A 12,719-nucleotide genomic window follows, 5' to 3' on the forward strand; every position below is an offset into this window, starting at 1 on the left:
CAGGTCTTTTACGAAATATTTACCATATTTTTGAACTCATTTGTACTTCAAAATATTTTTCAAATATGCCAAAAAAATTTTTTTGTTATGGTATTCACATGAAAATAATTTTAAAAAAAGACATGAAAATATTATCTGTTTAAAGAAGGCTAAAATATAAATACTGTACAAACAGCTTACATTCTTGAAATCATATTCCCTTAAAAATATTTCTAGATGATTAAAATATTGTGTTTAGCAAAAGCAAAAATGGAAACATTTACTATAAAAAACAACTCGTATTTTTTCATTGTCGAGTTACAGTCACTAATGTGTCTAATCAGTTACAGTCACTAATGTGTCTAATCAGTTACAGTCACTAATGTGTCTAATCAAAAGGTTAGAGTTTCTCCCCTTTCAGAGTTGTTATTTTTGGAATGTTTTCCCCCATTATGCACCATTTTTGGTATTTATACACCTCAAAACCCTAATATCTCAGGAACCAGTTGTCCAATTTATGCAAAACTTGTTTCATACCATTTGTATTCACATTTCAGTGGTAACCTTAGTTCATAGTATTTACTGTTATGCGCCAGTTTGGCTGTGTAACATTGCAAGCAAGATTGAAGATCATTTTTATTATATTATAGCATGTTCTGAGGAGGGTGCTTGAGTTTAAGGTAAATGGACCACAAAAGTGAGGTAGACCGAGGAAAACATGGAGGGGACAGGTGGAGGAGGAGATTGGGAAGGTTGGCTTGAGAAGGGAAGACACCTAAAACCGAGCAAGATGGTGTGAAGGCAGTTGCTATAGCATTGAGGTAGATCCTGCCACCCCCGTTAACAGGGACAAAAACCCAGATTTAAAACACTGCATTATGATAGATATATATATATAGATACTCACACACACAAACACTTTTACCTAGAGACAAGTAGATATCGAAACATAGGCTAAAGACCGCTGGGACATTTTTGATCTTATAGTTGCTCAGTCACAGGTAAATATTTAATTGTATATCTACTTAATGAGGGTGACACAGGGCACAGCAACAGCAGTGTTCTCTATTATGTCATCCATCTGTATGGAGATCAACATGTAGTCTCGGAACCTCAGGTTTTAGATCACTTGTCAGGATTTCTTTGTCAGCAGCCTCTACAAGACAAAGCAGCAGTATATTGGAACCAACAGATACTATGATTTAGTTTAGTCAGCTTTGGTACAAAAACATCACCCAGTTGTTAGTCTCTGGTATAGTTAACAGAAGCAGAGGTCCCTACACCATCTACCAACTTCCCTATTTGCAACACAGTGTCACCAACATAGATTGATGGTATCCTATCTACACAGCTTCTGTAATTTTAACAGAATTCATGTGGCTGGATTAATTCAATATAGCTGGACCTGTATCTCCAACCACTGGCACAAGCTCTCTTCACTATGCACAGTCAACTGTTATTTTGTGACAGCTTGGACATGTTCTATTCAATACAGGGTTTCTTTGTTTATATCTTGGTTAGATGAAAGAAACTATGAATTTAAATAAGTATTTTTTTGTTGTATTGACACATCAACTGGTGTGTTGGTTGTTGAGTATGGTGTGTACACATGTGTTGCAACAGACAGGTTTGTAACTCTGTATGCCTTACATATTTAGTTCTTTAAGTATGGTAGTATGTGAGAGAGCATGGTAGAAGTGTTTTGGCCAGTTTATCATTTGATTTACAGCAAAGACTGGGCAGTTAGGTACATCTGCAGTGTTGGTGTTTGTAGAAGTTGCATCCTTCCATATAAGATGAAGTTGAACGATGTTAATGGAAGTAAATTTAACAATGGTATAGTGTTTCTTGACTCTCATGCTCAAAATAAAAATTCACTTGATTCGTGACATGCCAGGTCTTCTCTGTTTGTGTGTGGGTGTGTATGTATATATATATATATATATATATATATATATATATATATATATATATATATATATATATATATATAATAATAATAATAATTTGAGCAACTTTTGTTTAATGAATCTTTGAAAATAATAAGTGAACATTTAACACAATGTTGTAGCTGGAAAAGGAGTGGGGAACTCAGAAACCAGAGCTGCTCTATAGTTTAATGATTGATAAGAATTTCCATCTGTTGAAACATTTACATTATTATCTGCCAGGTTTCACACACGAGAGATGTATGTACGTTACAGTTTAAACCACTGACAGAACAAAACCAAAATAATTAAATAGAATGCAAGCTAACAGAGGGACAAGACATTTAAGCATCAGCTGTTGTCAACTGGGAAGATTGTGTGTGTGTAATATAAATGTAAAAATAGCTAAATTTAGAGTATCTCTCTACCACCACATGCAACAAGTCAATGAGAGCCTCTAGGTGGTCATTCTATCTGCTAGAAATAGTAGCTGAATCCTTCATCAGCTATGATACCATCTTTAAAACTGAAGGACGTTCTAGATAATATAGTTTTGGATAAATTGCCTGAAAATAAAACAGGATGATTGTGGCTGAAATGTTTTCGTTATTAGTATGTTTGATCTGGTCTGACCTGTAGCTAAACAGCAAACGGAGTGAATGAAGGAGCATTTACAGGGTCATTGAACCTGCTAGAAATAGAAACCAGATCACCTGATCATCTTAAGAGACAGGATACATTGAAACAACAAGTGGAAAATATTAAAATCATTATTTGCCAACATAATGTTAGGATGAATGTTACTGTTATTTAACCCGAGGAAACATCTTGGGGCCAAATAATGTTGGTAAATAATCTTTACTTTAAAGTACTGTTAGTGAGTGTTTCTTGTTCAGAGATTTATAAATAATAATTTTTCTGTTTATTAGAATTATTGATATAGTTAAAGGAAGAAAACCTAAAATTTCTTTTTTGTTCTTTATTTCCAGGATATTCTGACGGTCAGACATCAGTTGTAGGAAACAAAGCTGTTGGTGTGATGGGCCAAGGCCAGTTAGCAACCAGTGTAGCTGGTGTTGTACCTTCATACAGTCCCGATGTAAATCTTCCTCCTCTTCCTCCTCCTCCTCCTCCTCCTCCTCCTCCTCAGCAACAGCAACAACAAGCTCTTTCAATGCAGGATATAAGTAATTACCAGCACTTAACTCATCCTAACATTAACCTGGCTGTTACTGCAGCTGCAACTCAGCAGTCACCACAACAACAGCCACCACCACCTCCACCACCTCCTCCTTTTAGCCAGGCTGGTTCTCCTTATGGACAGGCATCACCTCAGCTGTCACAGGCACCATCTCAAGGTGAGTTGATTTATGATCATTATTGTGATGAATGCTGAATTTACAGTACTGTTATAGTACTTGTTAAGTTCTAAGTTCAAATCCCAGTCAAGTATCAGGGTTGATTTCATCAGTTAGGCCCTCCCACAGTTTTGTAACTGTGCTTATGTCAGAAATTATTGTGGTGAATGCTTTACACTAGTTGTATCTCCTTTTCTGTATTTCTGTATCCCTCTTCAAATCTTACTAGAGTCAGTTAGTACCAGTAATAGACAAGACATAATTCATTACCCACTTATAAAAGCTGGTCTTAGCTTGCTTGTTAGCACTATCGACCACTAAATTATTTAACTTAATGCTCCCATTACTTTGTGACAGAGAGAGAGAGAAACAAGTTTTGTTCAGATAAACACTACCCCAATTCAACTGTCTTCATAGTCATTACGTTGTATCCCTCAGTAAAGCACATAATTCTATTTAGTCTAGTTTTCCTGACTGTCAAAAAACTGGCTCTACTCTTATTTCAGTATTAAGAAAGTAGAAAGTACATGAAAAGTAATTTTTTGAAAATATATATATAATACTTCTTTGAAATTTTTTAATTTGAATGGTTAATATTTTTGAAAAGGCATGACTTCATGCCTTTTTTTCTACTTCTAACTTATCAGTCGAATGAGGGAGCCAATGCAGACATTTCACCTGCTTAATCAGGGCTGCCTTGATATCATAAATCTCAGGCTTTATGCCATGTGTAACAAAAAACATATCAGTATTAACGATTTTTAATAAATCAATACCAAATATCTTCATTCCTAATTGATGAGTTGAAACTTTGCCATTGACATTACATTGTTCCCAAGTGAGATTTAACTGCTATTTTGAGCAGGTCTAGTAGCCATGTATAAGGTTGCTTGATAGCTTGTATTGTCACTCATTAATTGCACAATACATTAACTAGTAGCAAGGTTTCAGATTTTGACCTGTGATCATAGCTTATCTTGTACCCAGGGCTTCATTTTTAAATATTTGTTTTCATTCACTTAACACTCTGAAACCATGCACTATGCTTTAAAAAGTATCTCGATGATTACAAAACATTAATATTTTTATCTTAACTCATTGATGCAATACTGTTTTGTAATTCTGATTCTTGGTGTGTACGTATGTGTATGCAGATTTATTTATACAAATGAGACATTGACATGTGTTGTTGGTTCTGCAGTGCAATTGCGAACTGGGAATCTTTCGGCCCAAGGTCCTCGTTCCATGGCTCCTGCCATCACTGTGGCTAGTAGACAGGCAATAACAGAGCAACAGCAAAAGATAAACCGAATAAGAAAGAGACAGCGGATGCAGGATGAACAACAACACTTTTTAACAAAGCAACAGTCACCAGTTTCTTTTCCACAGATGTTTGGGCCAAGATTTCCACAAGTAAGTTTCATTTCCATACTTTTTATTCATTTATCAAGACACTAATTACATTTGAATTGGTTTATGAATTATCTCTGTATTTCTGTGTTTGTAACTGACTCTTTCTGTAGGAACATATGTGGTGCCCTCAGATTTTGTGTAAATGACACTAGTTTGAGTATATCAGTTAATTTTAGATATTTACACATATCCAACCTATTTCATTGTGGTAAAAAAGATGTCACGCCTCTATATAGACACACACAATATATGAAAGATATAAGTATATATAAAACCATGTCATCAGATGACAAAGGAGCTTCATAAGTGATGAAACTTTTGGCTGAGCTAAAATGGTTCAACCCATAGAAGCATGAGAGAAAAGAATGCATATGTATGAATAAACACTATTTATTCATACATATGTATTGTGTTTGTGTTATATATCTAAGAAACTGGAAACTGGAATTTTTTTCGTGTTATTTACTCACCATTAGGTGTGGCTGTGTGGTAAGAAGCTTGCTTCCGAACCACATGGTCTTAGGTTCAGTCCCACTGCATGACACCTGGGGCAAGTACCTTCTACTATAGCCTTGGGCCAACCAAATCCTTGTGAGTGGATTTGGTAGATGTCTGTGTTTGTCCCCTACCACTACTTGACAACCAGTGTTATTTGTTTACCTCCTCGTAATTTAGCAGATCGGCAAAAAAGATCAGTAGAATAAGTATCAAGCTTTTTAAAAATAAAAAGTACTGCGGTCGATTCATTCAACTAAAAGTTCTTCAGGTGGTGCCCCAGCATGATGACAAAGTGTTACATTTTACATTGACAAGTAAAGAATTTCCTATTAGAAATTCTGCAGACAGTAATTCATCATCATCAATATCATTATTATTATTTATGATAATAATGATTTCAAATTTTGGCACAAGGCCAGTGATTTTGGGGGTGGGGGTATGTCGATTACAATGGGCCCCGGAAGGGTGAAAAGCAAAATCAACCTTGGTAGAATTTGAACTCAGAGCATAAAGACAGACAAAATACTGCTAAGCATTTTGACCAGTGTGCTAACAATTCTGCCAGCTCATCGCCTTAGTAATAATAACAATTATTATTTCCCCTCTAGGCATAAAGCCTTGAAAATTTTTGAGGAAGGGGGATAGTCAATTACATTGACCCCAGTGTGGAACTGGTACTTATTTCATTGACGCTGAAAGGATGAAAGGCAAAGTCAACCTCAACAAAATTTGAAGTCAGAAAGTAGCAGCAGACAAAATGCCACTAAGCATTTCGCCCGGTGTGCTAACAATTCTGCCAGCTTGCTGCCTTAGTAGTAATAATAATAATGAATTTCTTTGTGTGAAGAATTTCTAACCAGAAATTCCTTACATATCTATATAACATGTAAAACTTTGTAATTCCTATTAGAAAATAAAACACATGTGATGGTGAATAAATAATACTAAAAACATTCCAAATTTCCTGTTTTGTTATACAATAAAAGCACCATTCAAGCATGGCCGATGCCAGTGTTGCCTGACTGGCACCTGTGCCAGTGACATGTAAAAAGCACTCACTACACTCTGAGTGGTTGGCATTAGGAAGGGCATCCAGCAGTAGAAACCTTGCCAAATCAGATTGGAGCCTGGTGCAGCCTCCCAGCTTGCCAGTTCTATGTTAAACCATCCAACCTATGCCAGCATGGAAAGTGGACATTAAATAACAATGATGATGATGATGATGAATAACTCCGCAAATAATATTTCCATAATTCTCAATTTTAACATGCATTTTGAACTAATATACAGCAGCAACTGAGACTATGTACTGGATTGTAATATGTGCTTCAAGAGGAAATGACTGGGATTTATCCTAACTACCTACATAATATACATACATGTGTGTGTGTGTGTATATATATATATATATATATATATATATATATATACACACACACACACACACATCATTGCATACAGACTGCAGTGGAGGACTTGACACCTTTTTATATAGTTTGGATTTGTTTATGGTACAGTATAACTTCAATCAGCTCCTGAATGGTCTTAGGCATGTGTGATATACATACATGCAAATGCACAGACAAATGGAGATGACAAAGGCTAAATGGATCTGTAATAGGGATCAAAAACGAAATCAAACTCAAGAGATCAACTGGTTATCTCTCTTTCTCTTTCTCTCTTTTTCTCTTTCTCTCTCTCTCTCTCTCTCTCTCTCTCTTTCTCTCTCTCTCTCTCTCTCTCTCTCTCGCTCACCCCTTCCTTGCTTTACTATGTTCCAGTAAATATCACATTTTTAGATAATCATTTGGTTGGTATTGCACCTTCAGAAACTCATTTTATATTATACTTTCACACACAAGCATTTGCTGTCATGGCTTCCCAGAGAAGTATTTCATATACTTTCATGACTGACATTTATAGGCAAATATGTCTGATTAAAGAGGTTCTCACACGCACACATACGCACATAAAATCATTTATTCAGTTAACAGTTTTCCAAACCCTTACCAGCATCAGTTTGAATAGATTTATGAGGCAGAATTTCATGGCTAGATGCTTTTCCTGTCACCAAGGAATATCAACTTGAAGACTGCATTGCTCTAACACTTATAAATGTAAAGGTATAAACATTGATGCACATTTATGTGCATGTGCACACACAACAGGTTTTCTGCAGTTTCAATCTACCAAATTCCTTCACACATCATCGTTTAGCCCAGGGGGCTTGGGTAAACATCATCGTTTACCCAAGTTGCTGTGCAGTGAGGCTGCGCTTGAAACCATGTGGTTGTAATGTAAACTTCCTAACCACAGAGTTATGTTTTTGATTATTTATTTTTGTCCAAAAGGGCTTTTAACCTAATATTTGTTATTTTTATCTACTTCAAGATCTACAATTAACAGTGTGTGCGTCATCATCATCATCGTTTAACTTTGTGTATTGGTGCTGGATTGCTCCGAGTTCCACAATTTGTTTCACACTCTCTGGGGACCATAGTTGGGAGTAGGAGGGCCTCCCTTTTCCTGCTTCTGAATGTCCTCAGAATCCAGCCAGCCACTCACCTGCACAGTATTGCCATCTTGGTAATATGCACATGGAATGTTGCATCATTGTTCATGTGAACCTCTAGGTCATGCACCAACTTTGATTCTGGAATCATACTACCTTCTGGTCCAGTGTATTCTGATTTTAGCCTGGTGTTGGACCGATAGTGGAGTGCCTGAAACTTCATAGCATTGAATTGCATGTTATTTTTGTTGGCCCATTTGTAGATTTCATTCAGGTCTTTCTGTAGTTTTATGATATCCTCTGGGTTCCTAACTGCCTGCAATACTTTTGTGTCATCAGCATAACTGGTCAGATTGGCTGACTGTACCGCAGAGGGCATGTCTGAGTGGGACACCACAAATAGTAGTGGCCCCAGTACAGTTCCCTGTGGGACTCTGCTGAGAATTGGCTACAACTGTCTGACTCCTGCCCTTCAGAGTGAGCACCAATGGCTACTGCTATCCTTCAGAAAATTATGCAGCCACTCTCCCAGTTTCCCGGTAATACTAAAGTTTTGCATCTTGTGACATGATCAACCTTAATCAATCTTGTCAAAAGCCTTAGCAAAGTCGAGGTATATTATATCTACAGCTCACTAGTTTAGCTGTTGCTCCAGTACCCAGTCAAAGTGCTGCAGCAACTGAATAAGGCAGCTCCTCCCTGGACAGAAGCCATATGCGTGTTTGTGAGAAGGTTGTTTTCTTCTAGGAACGGGATCAGCCTTTTTCTGACAATGCATTCCATTGCCTTGCTAACATGTGAGGTCAGAGAGATAGGCCTGTAGTCTTTAGCATCTGCTCTGCTCCCTTCTTTATGGACAGAGCATATTATACACTCTTTTAGCATGTTGGGAAATTTACCATCTGCAAGGAAACTCTGAAAGGGTATCTGCAGTGGCTTTTACAAGAGCCTTTTTGCATGTCTTTAAGAGAACAGCCGGGAGTCCATCTGGGCCTGTTGCTGAGTTTGATCTCATCTCATCAGTGGCTGATATTACATCTTCTTCTGTTATGTTGATGTAATCGATGGTTGCCTCTTTTCCGAATAGATTCGTTACATTGAAAAACTCCTTCGGCTTCTTTGCATATTTTCCAGTGGAGAAGTGAAAACATTTCGGAATTGTTTTAGTGCTTCACTTATCTTTCCTGAGTCTGCAGTTAGTGAGCCGTTTTTACCAAGTAGTGGCCCTACATTATAGTGTACTGAGGCAGACACCTCTTTTGTGGAACTTGCAGATAGACCGCTTTCTCTGAGAGAGTTTGATTTGGATTTTTATTTTAGAACCATTTTCATTTGGCTTTTGTCTGGTTTCTTCTTTCTCTACTTCTTCATTGTTGCTTTTGGAGGTGTTGGAACTGTGGTTGTTCGCATTTTTCTCGTTTCCTTCCTTGTTGAGATTTATTTTGGTACAGTACATGCAGATGGGTTTTATCATTATGCAGTGGCAAAAAAAAAAAGGATTCGAATGAATGAATACTCTGTTATTGCCAAAACATTGAGCTGCCTATTAATTTGACACACACTGTGTATATGTGTGCATGTGTGTGTAGATATATATGTGTGTGTATATATGTATGTTTCTGTGTGTGTGTGTGTGTGTGTGTGTGTATATATATATATATATATATATATATATATCAGTGTATTACCTATTTATCCGTATGAATTTATCTTCGTCCTGTAATAGATTTTTCCGTAGATATCTAATGTCTTTTCCTCATATGTTATTTATGAATTTTTTAAAGCAATGTGTAAGTATCAAAGTATGTAAAGAAATAATATCAGATTAATTTCTTAAACAAAGTTTAATAAATTTCATCAACAAAATGAAATGCAGATTGGATGTTAAAATGGATTATGCTTTTATCTCATATTCCCAGACAATTGTTTTGGAGAAAAGGACCAAAATTTCCATCAAGAGAACATCATTAAGGTCAAATTTGTACTTTTCAGTAGGTGAGATTTGAAGTAAAATGAAAAAAATACGTCTAAAATAAACATAGACCGGAAGGTTCTTAAGATCCAGGAGCTCATCCTACAAGCTATATCGACCTTATTGTTGATGTGGGCACTCCAACTGAGATTGTTATCAACAATTACACCTAGGTCTCTGATATTGTTTCTGTGAGCGGTTCCCTTGAAGGAAGAGAGTATGGCTGTTTTAGTATAGTCTTTCTCCCAAAATGCATCAGCTTAAATTTTCCCTCGTTTAGTTGCATTTTGTTTTTGTCTGCCCATTGACTCACAGCATATAGATCAGGCTGGAATTGAGTTCGGTCTTCTTCTTCATTGATGATTTGCTGGAGCTTAGTGTCATCAGCAAATATTTTCATTTTGCAGTGATTTACGATGCTAGAAAGGTCGTTTATGTAGATTATAAAGAGGAGCGGGCCCAAGACAGTCCCCTGAGGGACACCACTGGTGACTTTTGCTGGGGTTGAGTGAACTCCATTGACCACTACATGTGTTCTATTCGCCAGGAAATACTTAATCCAGTGTAGAAGTTTTCCACGGATTCCAACATTTGCCAATTTTGAGAGTAAGATATTATGGTCAACCCTATTGAATGCTTTACTGAAGTCAAGATATATGACATCAGAGTTTCCAAGGCTTTAAGTATATCTTCAATATGGTGTAAGAGCCACAGCAAAAATCTCGTTGATTTGCATTTAGGAGTTTGTGGATCTCCAGGAAGCCACTATCCTTGATCTTACCACTCGTGTATGTGTATATATATATATATATGTGTGTGTGTGTATAGCTATACATATATATAGATAGATGTATATATACTTATATATGTGTGCACATATGTGTGTATATATATATATATATATATATATATATATATATATATATATATATACATACATGTATATGAATATATGTATATGTGTGCATGTACATGTATGTATGTATGTATATATATATATATATATATATATATATATCATCGCTTCATGTCCACTTTCCATGCTAGCATGGCTTGGATTATTTGACTGAGGACTGGCAAACCAGATGGCTGCACCAGGCTCCAATCTGATCTGGCAGAGTTTCTACAAGTGCCAGTAAGGCAACGCAGGTAACGATCACGCTCAAATGGTGCTTTTCACATGCCACCGGCACGGGAGCCAGACAACTGCTCTGGCAATGATTACACTTGGATGGTGCTGTTAACGCTCCACTGGCACTGGTGCCAGTCATTAAATTTGGTTCAATTTCGATTTCACTTGCCCCAACAGGTCTTCACAAGCAGAGTTTAGTGTCCAGTGAAGGAAAGGTTGGCATGGGTGCCAGTCATCAAGTTTGGTTCAGTTTTGATTTCACTTGCTTCAACAGGTCTTCGCAAGCAGAGTTTAGTGTCCAAACAAGGAAAGGTATGCATAAGTGGGCTGGCAGAGGCCACGGGTTATGGTCTTACTTGCCTTGCTGGGTCTTCTCACGCACAGCATATTTCCAAAGGTCTCCGTCACAAGTCATTGCCTCAGTGATGCCTAATGTTCAAAGGTCATGCTTCACCACCTCATCCCAGGTCTTCCTGGGTCTACCTCTTCCACATATATGTATATGTATGTATATTCGTATAGATCTATGTATATACATATAGATCTAGAGACACATATAGCCATGCATACATATATATATATATACACACATATATACATAGATATACATATAAATCTATACATACATACACATCTGCCATGACTTCCACTTCACACGCCAGCTTAACTTAACTTGTCCTTTTTAAGTTGAAAAACACCTGTTCTTGTTGCGTGTATTTGTAATAGTGTAACGTTTTCTCCGTTTTCTCTCTCTTTTTTCTCTTTTTTTTTTGCTCCTTGTCGGCCACATTCACCTGCTTTCTTCCAAAAATTTAATGCCTTTAGCTTAGATTTTTGGGGCCTACCAATTTTGAACAGTCTCAGGTATAACAGGCCGAAAGTGTTGTGATAATTGGAAGCTTCACTGATGAATAGAAAGCCATGAATGTTCCGTCCTTGTATTGTCCATCTGTCTGTGTGTTTTCATTTTTGTCCGTATCATTCTAGTTCCGTTTTTGGGGTTTATATATATATATGTCTGTGTGTGTGCGTGCAGATGTATACAAGCATATATATATATATACACACACACACACACACACACACACATATAGGCACATAATAATGTGTGTGTATGCATGTATATATGTGAGGTAATAGTGAAAGTATTAACCTAAGCATTATCTCGCATTATAATAGAAATGTTTTCTTTCGCTTTTGACAATACTGAAATAGTGTAACGGATAAGAGATTGCTCTGGGCTCACATTAGGGAAGAAGTTGAAAATTTTTTAGGCCCATGTGTAAAATTTGAATGAAATTGGTTGGTAGTTCTTGAGTTTTAGTGATGCACACATGTAGACAAACATACTGACAGACAGACACATTCTCTGTTTTATATATATATCAATGTGTGTGTGTGTATGTGTATATATATATATAGTGGAGGCGCAATGGCCCAGTGGTTAGGGCAGCCGGACTCACAGTCATAGGATCGCGGTTTCGATTCCCAGACTGGGCGTTGTGAGTGTTTATTGAGCGAAAACACCTAAAGCTCCACAAGGCTCCGGCAGGGGATGGTGACAAACCCTGCTGTACTCTTTCACCGCAACTTTCTCTCACTCTTACTTCCTGCATTTTATCAGAGAATACATTTTAAGCATGATTTTAGTGATAAATAACGACTTAGTGAAACAACTTGTTCGGTCACTATTGGTCTTTTGTCCCTTATTTGAATTTGGTCCAAATAACTTACAACATATAATTTTAACCATATATTACCAGTATGATTTAGTAAATATACAAATGATTCCCCTTATTAAACAGATACATGCATTATTATTTTTTAATAAATTTGTAATAACTTATTTTTCATATGCAGTATATTAAAAAAAAAAAACTTCCCCTTAGTAATATCATTTTACCCAAAAATAATATATATATATATA

General features: G+C 36.6%; 1 protein-coding gene across 8 annotated transcripts in view; it reads left to right on the forward strand.

Annotated features, from left to right (window-relative positions):
* Nucleotides 1–12,719, forward strand: part of LOC106869828 (nuclear receptor coactivator 3) — a 485,654-nt gene that overhangs the window by 452,207 nt on the left and 20,728 nt on the right. For all 8 annotated transcript variants that reach the window (XM_052976409.1, XM_052976410.1, XM_052976406.1 and 5 more), the window contains 2 exons: nt 2,897–3,265; nt 4,467–4,678. In XM_052976409.1, coding sequence (XP_052832369.1) covers nt 2,897–3,265; nt 4,467–4,678 — 581 coding nt within the window. The remainder of the gene's footprint in view (nt 1–2,896; nt 3,266–4,466; nt 4,679–12,719) is intronic.

The sequence above is a fragment of the Octopus bimaculoides genome, chromosome 24 (assembly GCF_001194135.2).
Source record: "Octopus bimaculoides isolate UCB-OBI-ISO-001 chromosome 24, ASM119413v2, whole genome shotgun sequence".
Classification (NCBI taxonomy): Eukaryota; Metazoa; Mollusca; class Cephalopoda; order Octopoda; family Octopodidae; genus Octopus; species Octopus bimaculoides.